Here is a 17,660-nt window from a genome sequence, read left to right as displayed (position 1 = left end):
TTTTAAAAATAATAAAGGCTCTAATAGGCAATGTTCTAAATAACATCATCAGTTTCTAAGTATGTCTTGTCTATATTACTTACATTCTCTTCACAATGTGCCTTGACTTGATCAAACACTTTAAGTAACTTGCGTCTAGCGCCTAAAGCAGCTACGCCTTGCTTCAATAGGGCTTCATCGTCCATCTTGAGCATGTCTTGCCATTTCATTGTTTCAAAAATAGGATTGTATTTATGTAACCGAAGACTTCTTAACCATGTAGGCACATCTAATGAACCCAATGAATGAATTCCTTATGCCATTTACATCTCGCTTTTTTTTTTACCTTCTAATAATTTCATATCCACACCATCCATGGTCTTCTTTTCTTTGCCATTGGTATTTCCATGTCGATTAGCAGTTTTCTTCTTTGATTTACCACTTTGTGATGTCTCGCTATGATCACTCACATACCCGTTGTCTGTATCATGAGGGTTTAAGAAATGACCATAGTTTGCTTTTATGTTGATCATTGAATTGGACTGAGAAGGCACAGGTGAAGTTGACCGAGATGTAGGACGGGATGTGTGAGGTGACTGGATAGGGTGATAATGCGGCATGGTATGTGTCAACAAGGTAGATGATACAGGCTGATTATCATCATACATGGAGAGTACAATATTGGTGTGTGGGGGAGACTGCATAACTTGCTTCAATGCACGTTCATCTGTCTCAGGTACAGTACCTGGAATACTGGTTCTGTTCATTGTGCGTCGTCTAAATCCCTTGGTGTCATCATTCAACATGCCAGGTCGAGTATTGTTTAGAGACCAGTTGTTGAGCATGGATAGCTGTTGATCAACATCATTGTGTATGGTTTGCTCATTGAAGGAAGGCGACATGCCTGTCCAAGGAGAAGACAAATGATCTTTGTCATGAGCACTTTTTGAAGAAGTCAAGCCAAATGACCAGTTTGAAATATCAGCTGATTTAGGTCGATTGGCGCCTACACTGCCTGGTCTAGGATGAAGATTGGGCTGACCATAAGGCCAATCAAAGATAGAAGACAAGTCATCTTCAGCCACAGATTTGGGTCGACCATGCATAGGATCAAACGTATGAGTAAACCGCTGTTGTTCATGAAGACTGTTCCTTAAATAGTCTGATGAAAAGAGACGATCGTATTCTTCTGTATCGCCCAATGCAAACGAGTGTCTATCAATAGGATTTCTTCTGCCTATGGAACCAGCATTGGGTCTACTTGTGACTTGTCCTGTTTGATAGGGCAAGACAGATAATAATTTCTGACTTGCTTCCATTTCTGCCTTTTTAAATGCGCCTGCTAATTGTGCTTGCATATCTAAAGACTCAATGAATAAAAGATACATGGTACTGTTCATGATTACCTTTCTCAGGATGTGCAGGTGATAAAAGTGCAGCCAATGGATCCTTCTTGTCCATCTGTTGCAGTACAGCCATAAAAAATCGAATTTGAACTTGTGTAGAGTGTTGAAGAAGTGTGTAAATGGTAGCTGTACGTTCTGCTTCATTCAAATACCGAAACCATTGATCCACATGCTGCACTTCTTCCTTGTATTTAGGATCTAGACTGGCAGATGCCATGGATTCTAGGCTGCTTTCATATTCTTGTAAGTCTTGATACCATTTATCCAAGACTTCAGCTAAATGATAATCAGACTAAGGATATCACAAACAATTTACCTTCGGGCGAAATAAAACTATCGTGTTTGATAATTTCAGAAACAGGTCTTTGATGACGAAGTGTATCTTGAGATAGATTTCTAAAAGGTGTGTTATATCCGAGTGGTATATCAGGAGACAAGTTTAGACTCGTAGACGATGTTGGACCAGATGAAGATGGATATCCTTCGGGATTCAATAAAGAAGAGAAACGCTCATGAACAGAATTTCGTTGAAAAGAAGATTGTGTTGACATAGAAACTTGTTTGGGTATAGAACCAAAGAAAAAGAAGGGGGAAACGATTTTATTATCCAGGCGAATAAAATGAGGAGAGAAAAAAAAAATAGAAAGGAGAACGATTATATCATATACAAACAATGCTTAGTTAAAAAGAAGCGGGGTTTCATGATAAGCATGACTGAATGTATTACAATCTATGAGTATACAGTTCAAGAACATGATGTCAAATAAGTGTACAGTCCGGCTAGTGGTTAATAGATGTCATTGAAAATTGTCGAAAAGCAAAAAAAAAAAAAAAAAAAAAAAAAAAGGTGTTTATCAGCTTTTGATGCATTTTTACCTAGTATCGATATGAGGTAAAGAGTACTGGGGAAAGTTGCCTCAAGTAATAGAAGTTTTTTTTTTTTTTCATCGTATGCCTCGAGTAAAGGAAGCCTACCATAGACATAATCATAGAGTGCTAGCAATGCCTTATCAATTTAGTCCACTTTCAATAGTAAGTTCTTATAAAGACTATCTAAATCAACATTGCGTATTGAAGGCGATAGATTAGTTTCAATTTCCTTTTTTTGGTGTGATGATGTTAAGCTGTCTATCACTTTGAAAACTGATAGAAGGCTGTGTTCTTCTCCTTCATGATCTATAGGTTTGACAATGGTCAATTGTATCTATCATCCACCAGCCAGACTGTACCTGAATCAGAAAAAAAAAAGAAAGCTATACGCGTTAAAGTGTGTGTGTAGGCATGTAGCAATGTCCGAAACACACAACAGACAACTCCTTCTTTTTTTATATATCTTTTTTATTCTTTATTTTATCATGTCTGGAGGTGCAGCACTTCAAAAAGACAGAAACTATATTGCTGTTATTGGTGATGAGGCAAGTAAACAATAAGATAGACCATATGGAATAAACAAAGAAACAAACAGGATTCTGTCACAGGTCTTTTATTAGCAGGCATTGGTCATGTCAACCAACAACAAAAGCGTAACTTCTTGGTGGTTGATGCCAGTAAGTTTTGTTTCTTGAAACAAACCCGTATCATAACAGGGTTGTATAGAAACACCTTTGGGTACTATTGAAGATGCTTTTATTGAATATACAAAACGTAAAGATATTGCTATTATTCTTATCAATCAACACGTAAGTTGATATCCATTCACTGTTGTTATTGACATATATATACGTAGGTTGCTGAAGATATCCGAGAATTAGTAGACAGTCATAATGCAGCTTTTCCTGCTGTGCTTGAAATACCCTCCAAAGATCATCCTTATGATCCTGAAAAGGACAGTGTCTTGAAGCGTGTCAGAAGATTATTTGGAGAGTAAAGAATTGTTTATTTTTTTTTTTCAATAACGATGGGCCCAATAAGAAGCAGAAGCAATAGCCGTATCTTGTTTGTCTCTTTCCAACTAAGAATAAAAGTAAATATATATATATATATACACACTTGTTTTTTTTTTTTTACCTCAAGTTGAATTTGTTTATGAATCATACACAAATAATCCACATAACTCATTTGACCAAAGATCTCATCTTCTAATAATACTTCAGCCAAGGACACTTCAAGATCTATACCATGACGAATAACATGAAGAGAAGGTAAATAAGCAACATGTCGAACAGAGGCTTGATATAAATCCCATAACCGTTGATTGATTGGCTGAATCTCTGATTTGACTTGATGTCTATCGGTTGTACCAAACAGATCTGCTATCCAAGCAGAAGAAGCTTGTTGACCAATCCAAATAAAGATAGCATGATGACTTTGAATCCAGTAAATACAGGTAGGATCAAGACGATCATAAGATAAGCGTTCTAATGCATAGGTATCCAGTCGAATACAGCGAGGGTATAACCATTGAATGGTACCAGAAATACAGAGTGTCTTTATCTTTCGCATAAAGTAAACGCGGGTATCAATAGAGATGGAAGCATCTACATACAATCAGTCATTCTTCATAGTTATATATTTATATATATATATATATATACCTTTTCTTAGTACAACTGATTTCTTGAAACAAGACAACAACAAGGGCAATACTTTAAATGACTCGGGTAAAATCAATTGTGCTGGAGATGCATTGGACGCACAATACTTGCGATAGGCTGTCAAAATCTTAACACACAACGTATCTAGGTCATTCGATAAGTCATGCAGGGATTTCTTGGCAGACCATGTCATGGTACGCTTGATTAACAAGTTCATGGCTGTGTCTAGATCAGCCTGCTTAAAGAGAGGATGAGCAGAGGTGCCTATACTGGCACTCAAATTATGCACACGCACACGGCGTTGTCCTCCTGCTGTCGTATAGAGTAAAGCACATTGGAAATAAGCAGGCGAGGATTCAGCCAGTGTACTATCATGTTTCAAGGCAATACCCAGTGTCGTATCCGCATGAATACCAGCCAATTCAATATCCGTGGCATTTGTCATGGAGAAATTACCGTATTGATCTTTGACAGATAGTCCATTTGAACATCGCACACGAAGTGCACCTCGATAGCCTTGTACTCGTTGAACAGAATGACTGAGATCATGCATCAATCGAACACTGTCTTTGTCAGGATGGAAATGAGGGAAATAATGCGTATCACCACCTGTCAGCGAGGAAATCAGGCCTGTGGTAGCCACATCCACATAACTTGTGGGGAATAACCAGACATCCACTGTCATGCCTGCCTGAACATACTTGGTAGCCAATTGAGTATAATATGAACCTTGAGGAGCAAATAGACTCTTTTCTCGCTCAGTACCATAGAGTGAAGGATCATCACGGCTCTTTAAGGCACCAGGTCCAAGGGAAGGCAATGATGTTTGCATCACAGACACTTTACCTCCTGTTTGTTTCTATGCACATGGATCAGTCATTGTATCTATGATGTCATTAATTACCATAGCAGCAAGCGCAGCTTCCATAGCCGCACCAAAAGCAGCATGAGGAACAAATGCATGTTGATGTAAACTAGGCAATTGATCCAACAGTCCTTCAATCACAGATCTATGTACCAGATCAATACAAGACAAATAAGCTTATGGTCCCTCTCCTTCCCCTCTCCTTCCCCTCCTCTTCCTATCACTTCTTCCTCCTCCTTTTACTTACTTGAATTCAATAGGATCAACAAAAAGACCTTGCGACATGGGCACAAATACATCTTGAATATCAGATACTACCATCATGGATGCTTGTGTTGATCCTGCCTAAACAAGATTATCAGCCCAATGGACTCTTTATGATGACTTACTTACCTTCATATGGTAGAAATGTAGGGACGTATCAAATGTCATGATAGCCATCTTCATGCCAGCAGGCGAACCAGTTGCCAGCATATGCTTTACAGTATCACATACAGCCTTCAACATGCCTGACTGAATTGCATGTCGAGATACATCAATGGCCAATAACCAATGCAAAGGCACAGGTGGCACATTACCATGGTATTCAGAAGGCACTTCAAATTCAACAGAGCCAAGCATAAGTTCAGGATGTTGCTCTATATCCATGCGTCTACCATTCATATCACAGGGACAGAAAGAGGCCTCAGGGACTGTGTTTTCAAATTCACATAGGTTGCATACAAACTTTTTACCTCCACTTGTATACCGACACCAAGGATTGAGGTAGCCTTTACACCGAGTGCATCGTACCAAAGAGGACAAAGGCACAAGAGGCAAAGGGTCAGTGTCTGCAGCCAATGGTTGCAAGACTAATCCAAAAGGCAAACCTGTATCACGAACCAAGTTATGGTCTTGAGGGATGGTCTGGAGTGTGGATCGCATGAATCGTGGGTTACAATTGCCCTGATCCAGGACACGGAAGGGTGTACTGGCCAGAGGCAGAGGTTGTTCTGTATTGCAGGTACCATAATAATAGTCTGGATCAGCATAAAGTGCTTCGTCTTTTTGCTGCATTTGAATAGGTGAAGGAATTTGATTTGGATCAATGCGAGGTTTTGTATTAGGTCTAGGGGGTAATCCTAATGGTGTATTGACAGCAGGCTGCTTTTGCATTGATTGCTGATGGGGTTGCATTGGTTGAATAGGCTGTTGCATAGGCTGTTGCATAGGCTGTTGCATAGGCTGTTGCATAGGCTGTTGCATTGGTTGCTGCATTGGTTGCTGCATTGGTTGCTGCATTGGTCGTGGCGGACAAGCTTGTTGTGGCTGCATCGTATTGTCACTCGCAGGTGGATTATCAGGCAAAGGAGCATACACTCTTTTTGCTTTTCTGGATTTCTACTCAGATTAAAAAAAAAAGTTACGCTTTCTCTCTTTGACCTAGAGATGGAGTTACCATAGTGGAATCAATGTGCATAGTTGACATTTGCTGTTCAATAGGTGTACTCATAGCGGGCCTAATGACAGGTTGACCTACAACAACAGTTTACACAGTTGATATATACTTTTTTCAGAAATTATTGGCACAGAGTTGATTTAGATTTCACAGTCCCCGAATTTTATTTTCACAAACACTTAAATTAGAAATACACCTGGTGATACGGAGACCAATACTCCTTTGTGTTGAAGTTTTTACTATAGCCCTACTTCTGGCTTGGCGAGAGATGAATCCTGCCTCGCCAATAAACACATAGGTTCTCTAAAAAATCCATACCGCTAGACTTCCATTGAATTGTTAGATTGAACCGAAGTTTAATAATTATTACAGCATCTAAACTGCGTAGTGTTAGTGTGTAGACTTTTCAACAACAGTCTAACTTTTTCTTTTATATGTTTCCAAAGTCTACTTTCAAATATTTCAATGTCTTGAAGCAATTTGCAAAGCTCTTCTTTGGCCATGTTAACTGAGCACATGTATTTTTTTTTAACCAAATCTACGAGGAAATCAGTATGTTCCTATGTTATCTCACAGTTGTCTGTTTTTACAGCTTCATTGATCTTGGAAGGCTTTTCTATGCAATTGATGGGAACATCATCACTTTCATTCTACAGTTTGAGTATTTCATAAGCAACATAACGTGGGATAGACAGAATTTTGCATGATTTGCAACAGCACCACCCTCTTTCTTTAGAAGCTAATGATAGTCTCAGACCCATATACTTTGCAAGCTAACTACTGATTATTAGCATCGTTTTCAACAACAATTGAATCTTTCTTGGTTTTATTTTTCACTTTAGCTTCACTTTGGAGCTCAGGGACATTATCTTTTGTTTCTTGAGGTACAGTCCTGTCGTCTGCACCAATAATACTAGTTTGCCGTATATAAATACAGGATTTTCGTCGAAATTCATACCGTCAATAGCATCTCCACTCATATCTACTTCTTTTGCCTGCATATGGCATTTTTCCATTTCGATATCAAATTGAATAAAAGGAATGTATGCTGCGTTCTATCTGTCTGAAATCGTATGCTAGTTATAATGCATAATGTGATATTTTCATGGCTTTATCCGTCATATAACATAAGAAAGATGGAGTTCATATAAAGTATTTCAATAAAGAAAAGCATTAGAATTTGTATGCATCTTGTAACAATTTCTAAAGGACTGTCAAAATCTTAGCAAGTTCAAAGTTGCTCAATGTTTTTCTCTCCGGAGTTTGAAGTGTTTTTTTTTTTTCCTTGAATACCCTTACCATGGCAACCGATCCCCCCTCAATTAAGGCTGTCAAGGGCAACCATCGTACTCGAGCACATACTAAGCATATACCAAAAGCAGAAGAAGAAGAAGAAGAAGAGGGCTTTGCTTTATCTGTACTGAACCTGTTTCAACTTATGCTGTAGCTCAGTGTGATCATCGTACTTGTCACCGTTGTTCTTTAAGACTAAGAGCATTGTATGAAACACGCAACTGTGCGTATTGTAAGGTAAAACCATGAACCTGAAGTACAAGTATATTTATTTTTTTCTGTCTTAGGCAGAACAAAAAGTAGTGTTGTTTACTCGTGATGCACAAAAGCCTTTTAATCAGTATGTGCCTAATGATACACCATTCACAGCCAAGAAACTCAACATTCGATTCGAGACACAAGACATGTACAACGAAGCTCTCCATATGATGGAATACAACTGTCCTCATAAAGAATGCAAAGAGACAGCTAACGATTGGACCGAACTGAAAACTCATGTTAGAAAAGCCCATCATTTAAACCTTTGGTACAAAAAACATGGGCCATCACAATCGATCTAACTCCCCTTTGTATAGTGATCTATGCTGTCGACACAAAAAAGTATTTCCTTCCGAGCAATACTTGTATACTTCAGCTCAATTAACACAACATCATCGTGAGGGTGATAAAGAATTTAACAAAGAGGATGAAACGGGTTTCTCAGGTCATCCTGAATGTTCATTCTGTAACATGCGCTTTTATGGTCTGGATGAACTGTTTATTCATTGTCGTGATCAACATGAGCAGTGCTTTATTTGTGTAAGACAAGGCAAGCGTCATGAATATTATGCCAATTATGCCAATCTGGAAGAGCACTTCAAGTCAGATCATTATCTATGCCTGTATCCTCCTTGTCTTGAAAAGAAATTTGTCGTGTTTGAGTCTACTATTGATCTCAAGGCACATGAAATAGAAGAACATGGTGAATCTATCAATGGGTTACAACGATCACTGCAGACACAGTCAAGACAATTAGAAGTGAACTTTCAGTACGAATCATTCAAAGATCAACGTAGAAAGAGCAAGAAAAGAGAAGAACCTGTGCCTGATTTGGAAGAATTTCCTCGTATAGAGAATGTTGCTTCCTCTAGTCAAACGCCCCCTCCTGTTGCTCGTACTGTGCCTGGTGCCAGTACTAAGAAAAAAGGAAAAGGAAAAGCTTTACAAAAACCAGCTGGATTTGGCTCCTTATCGACTCCTACCGAAGCTACTACCCCTACTACTACCCGCCCACAAGAACCCGTCGGCCCAGACACAGCCTCTTCTCATGCTGCTGTTCTGTCCAAGATAGCTAATCTATTACAAAGCAAAGCCAAAGTACAAGAATTTAGAGTATTAACGGGTGATTATCGCAAAGACAAACTAAGTGCACAAGACTATGTCAACCAAGTCTTTTTGTTGACCAACAGCCATACAGAAAACACAAGCAAGATCTTGAAATCTGTCGAGCATTTGATGGACATTGAAGAAAAGAAATGGGAACTAGTGCGTGTGTGGCGTAATAAACAAACTGCGGTAAGTTGACTATTGAACATACATCTTAAGCTGATCTTGTCTAGTTATCTAATTTCCCTGCACTCGAAACAAAAGAGATTAAAAAACCTCCTAGTTCTCGTGTGTTGGTCATCAAACCCAAACAGACCAAGAACACAGTGGTAGGTGGTAAATCAAAAAAGAATGTATGGGATAAAGTGGCTACAGCAGCCTCTGTTGCTACCAGTACAAGTCCTACTGTATCACCCCAACCCTCTCGTCCTAGTTCACCCAAAGCTGCACCTCGAGCCACTACTCTATCTTTGCAGCCAAACAATGATTTTCCTCACTTGAAATCCAATGCATTTCCTTCTTTACCTACTGCTGTGCCTAAACATCAAATGGTCCTCAAGATGCGAAATAAATCACAAACAACCAATGCATGGGACAATAACAGTGATACAGCAGAATCCTCTTCTTCCTCTGCGATAGAAGAACCTACTTTGGATAAAAAGAAGAAAGGACGTAAAAACAAAGTCTTGTTTAGAGTTGGACTTTAAGTTTTTTCTTTTTTTGTACCTGAATAAAGAAAAATTTTTTTTTATTTCTCTCTCTCTCTTTCTTTTTTTTCATGTCACCTTCACCAGCCATACCCCATATCAATGAGTCCAAAATGAAGTTGTATGAGATGTTTGCTCAAAAACAAGTGACTCCTCCACCTAATTTGACTCATCCTGCTGCTTCAACAAGTGCTTTATTAGGAAATCATAACAATTCAAGTATGTAACACTTTTTCTATCCAACAATAATAAACAAGAGAGTGAATAGACTTGTTTAGTTATCCTAGCTTCCAGTCTCCCGACTTGTTTACCAGCAAAGTAGAGGTAGGAAATATAAATACATGTGTGTGCGTGTGTGTTAATCATACTTGTTAGCAAATGCTGATTGAACTCGATCGTCTGTTACGACAATCGGGTAATTTGCCTTTCACTCTACTTCCTCCTCACCATGATATTATACTGGTTATGCGACAAATACCTTTACTGATCAACCAAAGTGCACAACCTACTCTTTTAAAATCAATTGTTGAGAAAATAGTGCATCAATTGTATCTCTCAAAGACAAGTTTATCTGTGGAAGTGTATTGTCGATTCTTACAGAGTCTATTGGAACTTTCGCCTAGTATTTCCAAAGAAACATTGAGCTGGTTTCTGTATTCTGAGGATGAGGTAAATGCCTTGGTCATTTTATAGCCATGTTGACTGTTGTTTAGAGAAAGAATGATGTGTGGATCATGACTTCACTGATAAAATATGGGCTGATTCCATTAGAAGAATACGATATCAAACTATCACATCAGTTAAATCAACAACCTACAGACAATGGACTAATTGAATTCATTACTGAATTACTTCAAAACTGTCTATTGACCATGCAGCCCATTACTTCTATAGAAGAGCATGTTTTGGTGATTCACGCATTACAGAAACTAGACTCGCCCAAGTAAGTTGAGAGGAGTGAGTTGGTTTTTGCCTGACTATTTTTAGGGCAAAAGAACTGATACAAGACTTGGAAAAAAAGTCAAATGAAGCACATCGACATTTGGACCAAACTAATGCATTTCTGTTTCGATTTTTATTTGCAGAATGGACTCGTGTCTGTCGACTACATCCTGCAAATCCTGCCTTTTATCGACAATTTTCAGAGAGAGTAAGCCTATAGAGTCAGTTTCTGTTTAGCTCACAAAACACATTAGATACTCAAGACAATTACTTATGATACAGACAAACAATGCTTTTTCTTTAGATTGTGTACAGAAGCCTGTGTTGAACTATATCGACCTGCTCGTTCTCAATCCATGGATGCTTACTCAAAATTGATTGGACTTATGGTTCAAGCTCAAGAAGGCTACAGCGCTAAACTCAAGATGATATCACAGGTCTTTTCTGTGGTTGTGTTGGTATTAGCACATCATTATGAATATCAACATGTACAGTTCAATCAAAAACCCTTTTTAAAACTACTTTGTTCTCTCTTTGTTGAATTAAATCATACAACCAGTAAAGACAGAGATGTCAATGCAAGTCTAGTCATTGTCTATAGGTATGACAATAGTATTATATAGCATACACTTACTCTTTATATAGTGATACACTCTATACACTTGAACCACTTCAATTTCCTGGTTTTGCTTTCTCTTGGCTACAACTCTTTTCACATCGCTTGTTTTTACCTCTTTTGTTATCTTCTGAAGAAGGCCCTCAACAAACAGGACACACCATTTGCTTTAAACTCATGTCTGCTCACCTTAGTTTCCTAAGTCAACTGGTTCAACAGCGTCAATCAAGACGCCTAAGTCAATCTGAAAAATCATTTTATCAAGGAACACTGCGGTTTCTTGTGGTGATGTTGCATGATTATCCTGAATTCCTCTGCCAACACTACCATGGGTTGATTCAGCTCTTGCCTGTAGACTGTATCCAGTTACGAAACCTCATGCTCAGTTCTTTTCCTCGTACAATGATCTTGCCTAACCCATTTACTACACCTTTGGGCTATATGGCTACACATTCATCACCCCCTGAACTGTATACGGATGCCAGTTATTATTCAATCAACACATTTGACTTCAATTTAGATTGTTTAGACGACTATCTGTCTGGTTCAACTACACAGCTGATGGGATCATCCATCTTACAGCATTTGACTCACCAAGGTACACTTGACCCAGTCTATACACAACAATTCGTGTTCTATGTGGGCACACAAGCCAAATTAGACATCACACGCTCTCTCTCTGAAAACCCTGCTGTGCAGATCTACAAGTATCTCTTGAGTCAATTGACAGACAGCAAAGACAAATATACAGTGTTGAATGCCATTGTGGACCATTTACGCTATCCAAACAGCCATACGTATTTCTTTAGTATGGCATTGATGCACTTGTTTTCTACACAGTCAGACATCGTCAAGGAATTGATCACCCGTGTCTTGCTGGAACGCTTGATTGTGAATAGACCTCATCCATGGGGTTTACTGACAACATTTATTCAGTTGATCAAAGAGCCTTTGTTTACAGAACATGCCTTTATCAAGGAATCCATGCATCGCTCACCCGACATTAAACGATTATTTGATAATGTACTCAAGTAAGTAAAGAAACATAGGTAACAGTCGACAGTCCCTTATTGAATCTTTTCTGATTTAGGTCAACACAACCAATGCCATGAATTTTATTTTCGTCTCACAATAAAAAGATAAAGGCTTTGTTTTAGATAAAATGCTTGTTTAGGGTGGTCTTGTACTTGGGTAAATACAAACTTCTTTTTAGCCATCTGAAAGAATCGTTTATCCGCCTTGCGTCTTTTACGGTAAGCCAAGTAAATAATGGTGTCTGGCTTGGTTGTCAGTGCTAAAAGGGTTTCAAATAAGGGTATAAATGTCACTTCAAGATAAATACAGTCAGACACCAAAATCACATCCGCATGCAGTAAACGGGAGTCTTGAGGAATAGATTCACCCCAATTCAAGATCTCGCCAGATACAAGATGAGCTTGTTGATTAATATTAATGTTTTCTTGCATCAGTTGCATCATGGGACTAATGAGGAGAGGATGAGTATAAGCGGTCCTCTTATAGTTTGACTTACATTTGATCGGTTATAACTAAATGTCGAAGTTGAGGACAGACCTTGGCCACTGCCAATCCAACAAGACCAGTACCTGCACCAATCTCAACTAATGTTTGATCTTGAAAAAGTTTTCCTTCCATGTGTTGGTTTTTCCAGATCAGATATTCAATCATCACATTGGCTGATTCCCAAATCTTGCCACCACAGCCTCCACTAAGATCTTGAGAAAGAAGAATAGGTTCAGCCAGTCCTTCATAATAGACAGAGCCTACGTGTGCCTGAACTTCTTGTTCCCGTGCTTCAAAGTAATCGAGACCAGGCAAAGGCTCAGTCGGATCTTGAATTGAAAGCATAATACAAGAAAAAAAAAAAGCTTAAAAAAAAGGATTGACATGCGTTGGTTGGTGTCGTTTTTATTTTTGCCTTTTTCCGTCAAAAGCAGTCTTTTTTTTTTCGAGAGAAAGAACTTTCAACGGATGCAGAATAATAATAATAATAATAATACTCCTGTTCAATCAAGCAAACAAAAACTATAACCAGCCTATAGTTTATGACGTTTTTGGCTGTTGCTTATGACTACAAGATGATAAAAACAAGCTTGGAAGAGAAAAAGAAAAAAAAAACAGGATTTATGCCTACATACTATCACGTGATTGAGTGCTTACTATAAATGTACGCCAATACGTCATTTCTTTTCTTTTCTTTTCTTTTAATTTATGCAAATACGATGGGACTCATGCCACCTGCAATCAATAACCCACAAACACCCTTATTAGACCCTACGCTTGATGAACTTATGGATCAAGCCAAACAACTCATGACGCGTAAAGACAAGATTGAAGAAGAACTGCGAGAACTAGAAGATGTGTTGATCTCAGCAGGCATCGGTATGGAAGAACCTTTGGTTGACAGTGCAGGTTTTCCTCGCTCAGAAATTGATGTGCATTCCATACGTACCAGTCGTAACAGGATCCACCGTCTTCGAAATGATCATCGATCCCTTATGGCGGATATCGAGTCTGTCCTGCACGATATCCATAAAGCAAAAAAACCAGAACCAAGAACAACAGAGACATTAGCAGCACCCACAACCACTGTAGTCATTGCAGAAGTACCTGTTGCATTCGCCGTGGTGAATGCTGTGGCTCCTGATTCACCTGCTTATCAGGCTGGATTACGCAGAAATGATCAAATTATCAAGTTTGGTCACATTGATACCACAAACCATCAGCAACTTCAGGCATTGAATGGTTTGATTAGTGCTAGTGAAAATCAAACATTATCAGTCACTGTTCTGAGAGAAGGACAGACAGTTCAATTGTCTGTGACACCTCAATCTGGATGGGGAGGAAGGGGTACTTTAGGATGTCATTTATTGCCATTGTAAGCAAAAAAAAAAAAAGAAAAAAAAAAGAAAAGAAGAAAAAAAAAGAAAGTATTTTTTGTACATTGTGAAATAAAATAGGATATAAAGAACAATACGAGTATGTTGAAGAAGAGTCATATAATATAGAAACAGGAAAATTTCATAAAGCATGTTGTTGTGCGGTGTATAATTATAATAAAAAAAAAGAGGTTAATTCATATAGAAAGGTATACATTTAAAATTCAAGCACAAGGCGAAGATTTCCATCTGTCTTCATTTCCCAATCCACAGTCATCATTTCTCCATCCAAGATATGTTCAGAAACAAAAGTGTCTTCAACAAGAACAAGAACTTCACTTGTATCTTGTGTAGGTCGTTTTTTTCGCCACAAGATTTCAGAAATACGATTTGGATGGATAAACAGGACATTGGCAAGTTTAATTTTAAGGTCTTGTGCTGTAAAGGATTCCAAAAAGACCTCTTTAGGAGTTCCTTGGAAATGACGAGACCAAACATAGAAGCTGAGTACAAAAGGTGGTTTGGTGTTACTCAAAAGTGGTTTGTGCTTGACATGTCTACCTTCTTGTTCAGAAGAAGAACGCTTCCTTTTCGTAGAGACAGTTTGTGTTGTAGGATTCAATAAAGGAGGAACCATTTTATCTGCAGAAACAAGAATTTCGCTTAAATTGTCCAAATCATCAAGCGTGATATCAGGTGATGTAGGTACTTGATCGAAACAGCTTGTGGGCTGATGTGATTGACTGACAATAGACCACAAAGGATGTTGTTCAGGGTTTCCATTGGTAGAAGCTATCAAATGTTATGAATACGATTTATGTTACTATTGAGTCTTACCAACAATCTTTTCCATTTGCTTTGCCATTTGTTTCTTGTCATCTTTGTTTTTTCTTTCAGCTCCCTAAACAGAATGCTTAGTCACACTTGATTTTTGTCGGCAATGCTTACTTTGTCTCGAAACAATTTGATTTTGCAGTAACATCTTTCCTTGTATTCATAACTTTCTTCTGTAGGTGCTGATTTCTCAAATACGCCTTTATAGTCAAGTGAATCAGGAGGCAAAGTCATACGAGGAGCCACTGTTTCAACTACAGCACGCATAGGAATGCCCTTGACGCCCTTGATACGAGAAAAATCAGTGGAGAGACAATTGAAACGAACATAGACCTTGGCACCAAACCGAGCATACCAATCAAACGCAATGCGATCAAATGAAACCAGGCGAACATTGTAGACACCTGTCGTTTGATTGTCATCAAGGTCAATGGCTCTTGCTTCAGTATGATTCTCTTGTTGACTGATCCAATACTTCCAGTAATTTTCGGCAATTTGACGATGGCTTGATTCATGGAATGCAATCGATATTGTGCTTGTTAATGTACCAGAACTAGCAGTAGATTTGGCAGCGAGATCAATAAGATAAGCTTGACCTCGGTTAAGGTAAGTCACTGTCTGTTCATCATGTTTCTTTATAATGGCTGTAGGAGCTATGGAAAGAGTAAGTATAGAGTCGGTACAGGATATGCTTACCATGAAGAACAATATCAAATTGAAATGATCTACATAGATATGCAAGTTAATTTTCTTAAAAAAAAATAGGAGGAAATGACAGTTGTTGACATTTTAGCTTACGTTGGATTGTCTTTTTTCTCTGGGTCAAAATCAACTTTTTTAGAATCCAGTTCTTCCTCTAAAACCAAGTCTCCTTGATCCAACGATGGTTGATTTGACAACAAAGGTGGAGATAAAAAATGTTGGTACACCTCCTTGGGTTGTTCCGAATAAGGAGGAAGTCGGGCATGAGCACTTTTGTAACGAGGATGGAACCTGTCTTCTCTTTTCATAACGAACGAATGTGTGGGTCGATAGAAATGCATAGGTGGTTGTGGAGGTAGTATGGGCATAGTATGAGAAGAGGAAGAAGGAAGGAATTGAGGAGTGTGTTTCTTGCGCATCACAGTATCACACGATAATTTGTTGCTATCATCTTCCATTTTGACAGTACCCATAGGTTGCATGGCGGGGATTTGATTGGGTGCTGTCATTGGATGGAACCAGTTGAGATGGTACATGCCTTCTGAAGCATGATGAATTTGTTTGATTTGGGGTAAATCAGAATAGGGGTGCATGGGTTCATTCCAGTAAGCTGGTGGTGGGAGTGTGGGGTAGACATCATCTCGATGCATACCAAGTTGGGCAGTAGTAGAAGACGATGATTTATGACTGATTGACCAATCAGACGGTTGATATGTCAAATCATTCGAGGCTTGATGGTGTGATGATTTCATATTGTCTTCCATCATAAAATGATTAAATGATAGATCTTCTTGTGGTGGATGTGAAAGCGAGTAAAACTGACTATAGCAAGAAACACTATAATAGGTTTAGTACGGGTTGGTAATACCATGCAAAACCGGTTTTCTTCTATTTACCTTTCGTTATTATTCTCAAAAGATAATGAAGAAGAAGATGAGGATTGAGTTTCGTCAGCTTCAATGGTTGGACTGGTTGAGTTGTTGTGAAAAGATTGAATAGATGACATATATTAAAAAAATAGAAGCAAAGATATGTCTGCTTGACTGATAGCAATAATAAAGAATGAATAAAGATGGTACGAGAAAGAAAGAGAGAAAGATAGAGATAGAGAGAGAAAACCAAGTCTAGATTAACTAATAAGAACAAGCCTTGTTTTCCATTAAGAAAAGGATGTATCCATAAAGTCTTGTGTTATTTATATAAGTCATAGCATTTTTGTGTTGTACTAATAAAATATGCTTTGTATCAACTTTCTCTGTGCACTTGTTCATATTTGTACTTGTTACACGCTCAAGATTGTTTATTCTTTTTTGAAGTATATCTTTACTGTTCTCTCTTTTTTATGTTTTTTATAGAAAAAGATGCTAATTACTTTTTGTTATTTATTTATTTATTTATTTTTCAAATTGCCGCATTGCTTTTTGCGTATTGAAACAGTTTAAAGAGTATGTGAGTTAAAAAAAAGGAGTAATTATTTTTATGTAATGTCAGAATTATGATAGAGAAATAAAATTACTATTAAAGGCTAAGGTTTTGGACGTGTCTGTTATGTACGCACACAAAATAAAAAGGCTCCTTGTTTACCTATAAATAAAGCTCCCTTTGTTTTTATTCCTTAAAAGACGAAAAGGGGATAAGCGAAAAGGGACTCATCATGGAATCAATAAATAATACAATTTTATGCTATGTCTTATTATTTCGAAAAAAAAAACAAGTATACACTGTATAATTCATGCTCAGGAAACTAAGAGAAAGAAAAAGAAAAGAGAGGAAATCAATAAATTATATACTGTATATAAAAAACAACAATAGAGAAAAATTAGGTTAGATCTAACATTTAATTTACTTTTTTATTTGACGAATGTCTGTGTATATGTTTTGGAATCTTGCTCTAGAACGCCATTTTAGGTATTTTCTTTATTAACCAGACTGTTCCCTTCTCTCTCTTTTCTCTCTTGTTATTTCACTCACTCTTTCTCTCCGCATCTCCCCTTCCCCCCCTCCTCCTCCTTAATTTAATCACAATCCAAGTATACTTACCAATCATTGCTTTCGAAATTAGCTTTGTGACAAAAAAGTACC

At 38.0% G+C, this 17,660-nt stretch overlaps 8 protein-coding genes across 8 annotated transcripts; 4 read left to right on the top strand and 4 right to left on the bottom strand.

The window, feature by feature from the left end:
- Window positions 1–20: 20 nt before the first annotated feature.
- On the bottom strand, window positions 21–2,198 carry B0P05DRAFT_635266 (uncharacterized protein; the record flags this gene model as incomplete). The annotated part of the gene is made up of 5 exons (XM_051583584.1): window positions 1,702–2,198; window positions 1,386–1,661; window positions 326–1,339; window positions 84–268; window positions 21–35 (listed from the first exon to the last, which is right to left on the bottom strand). The coding sequence occupies exons 1-5, from the start codon at window positions 1,934–1,936 to the stop codon at window positions 21–23; spliced, it is 1,725 nt and encodes a 574-aa protein (XP_051437670.1). The 5' UTR covers window positions 1,937–2,198.
- A 33-nt stretch (window positions 2,199–2,231) lies between these two features.
- On the top strand, window positions 2,232–3,400 carry B0P05DRAFT_531289 (ATP synthase (F/14-kDa) subunit-domain-containing protein). The gene is made up of 4 exons (XM_051576953.1): window positions 2,232–2,800; window positions 2,851–2,932; window positions 2,982–3,064; window positions 3,112–3,400. Exons 1-4 carry the CDS (start codon window positions 2,576–2,578, stop codon window positions 3,250–3,252), a joined length of 531 nt encoding a protein of 176 aa, XP_051437669.1. The 5' UTR covers window positions 2,232–2,575; the 3' UTR covers window positions 3,253–3,400.
- B0P05DRAFT_464654 (Sec23/Sec24 trunk domain-containing protein) lies at window positions 3,261–5,939 on the bottom strand (the record flags this gene model as incomplete). The annotated part of the gene is made up of 5 exons (XM_051574226.1): window positions 3,261–3,862; window positions 3,920–4,778; window positions 4,824–4,929; window positions 5,032–5,129; window positions 5,178–5,939. 5 exons carry the CDS (start codon window positions 5,937–5,939, stop codon window positions 3,261–3,263), a joined length of 2,427 nt encoding a protein of 808 aa, XP_051437668.1.
- Window positions 5,940–7,522: 1,583 nt separating this feature from the next.
- Window positions 7,523–9,634, top strand: B0P05DRAFT_631374 (uncharacterized protein; the record flags this gene model as incomplete). Its single annotated transcript, XM_051583495.1, has 5 exons — window positions 7,523–7,568; window positions 7,625–7,752; window positions 7,803–8,041; window positions 8,091–9,069; window positions 9,114–9,634. 5 exons carry the CDS (start codon window positions 7,523–7,525, stop codon window positions 9,585–9,587), a joined length of 1,866 nt encoding a protein of 621 aa, XP_051437667.1. The 3' UTR covers window positions 9,588–9,634.
- Window positions 9,635–9,648: 14 nt separating this feature from the next.
- Window positions 9,649–12,465, top strand: B0P05DRAFT_355399 (CCR4-Not complex component, Not1-domain-containing protein). The gene is made up of 7 exons (XM_051573608.1): window positions 9,649–9,911; window positions 9,963–10,256; window positions 10,301–10,530; window positions 10,575–10,737; window positions 10,784–11,130; window positions 11,175–12,176; window positions 12,236–12,465. The coding sequence occupies exons 2-7, from the start codon at window positions 9,966–9,968 to the stop codon at window positions 12,255–12,257; spliced, it is 2,055 nt and encodes a 684-aa protein (XP_051437666.1). The 5' UTR covers window positions 9,649–9,911; window positions 9,963–9,965; the 3' UTR covers window positions 12,258–12,465.
- An 83-nt stretch (window positions 12,466–12,548) lies between these two features.
- On the bottom strand, window positions 12,549–12,972 carry B0P05DRAFT_445745 (putative methyltransferase-domain-containing protein; the record flags this gene model as incomplete). Its single annotated transcript, XM_051573805.1, has 2 exons — window positions 12,549–12,627; window positions 12,677–12,972. Coding segments are annotated over 2 exons (375 nt in total), but the record flags the coding sequence as incomplete, so codon positions are not given.
- A 314-nt stretch (window positions 12,973–13,286) lies between these two features.
- Window positions 13,287–14,070, top strand: B0P05DRAFT_531278 (uncharacterized protein). The gene has a single exon (XM_051576952.1). It carries the CDS (start codon window positions 13,329–13,331, stop codon window positions 14,043–14,045), a length of 717 nt encoding a protein of 238 aa, XP_051437664.1. The 5' UTR covers window positions 13,287–13,328; the 3' UTR covers window positions 14,046–14,070.
- A 189-nt stretch (window positions 14,071–14,259) lies between these two features.
- B0P05DRAFT_584757 (CP2 transcription factor-domain-containing protein) lies at window positions 14,260–16,584 on the bottom strand (the record flags this gene model as incomplete). Its single annotated transcript, XM_051582388.1, has 6 exons — window positions 14,260–14,834; window positions 14,880–14,943; window positions 14,991–15,529; window positions 15,573–15,601; window positions 15,675–16,415; window positions 16,475–16,584. 6 exons carry the CDS (start codon window positions 16,582–16,584, stop codon window positions 14,260–14,262), a joined length of 2,058 nt encoding a protein of 685 aa, XP_051437663.1.
- Window positions 16,585–17,660: the final 1,076 nt, after the last annotated feature.

The sequence above is a fragment of the Gilbertella persicaria genome (assembly GCF_025201335.1).
Source record: "Gilbertella persicaria strain CBS 190.32 chromosome Unknown B0P05scaffold_8, whole genome shotgun sequence".
In the NCBI taxonomy this organism is placed as follows: domain Eukaryota; kingdom Fungi; phylum Mucoromycota; class Mucoromycetes; order Mucorales; family Choanephoraceae; genus Gilbertella; species Gilbertella persicaria.
This window is presented reverse-complemented; position numbering and strand designations above follow the sequence as displayed.

Coding starts and splice junctions, on each gene's coding strand:
- B0P05DRAFT_531278 (XM_051576952.1), top strand. CDS start 13,329: ATGTACGCCAATACGTCATTTCTTTTCTTTTCTTTTCTTTTAATTTAT.
- B0P05DRAFT_355399 (XM_051573608.1), top strand. CDS start 9,966: ATGCTGATTGAACTCGATCGTCTGTTACGACAATCGGGTAATTTGCCT. Junction 10,531..10,574: donor CAGAAACTAGACTCGCCCAA/GTAAGTTGAGAG, acceptor GACTATTTTTAG/GGCAAAAGAACTGATACAAG. Junction 12,177..12,235: donor TTATTTGATAATGTACTCAA/GTAAGTAAAGAA, acceptor TTTCTGATTTAG/GTCAACACAACCAATGCCAT.
- B0P05DRAFT_531289 (XM_051576953.1), top strand. CDS start 2,576: ATGGTCAATTGTATCTATCATCCACCAGCCAGACTGTACCTGAATCAG. Junction 2,801..2,850: donor TTGCTGTTATTGGTGATGAG/GCAAGTAAACAA, acceptor AGAAACAAACAG/GATTCTGTCACAGGTCTTTT. Junction 2,933..2,981: donor CTTCTTGGTGGTTGATGCCA/GTAAGTTTTGTT, acceptor AGGGTTGTATAG/AAACACCTTTGGGTACTATT.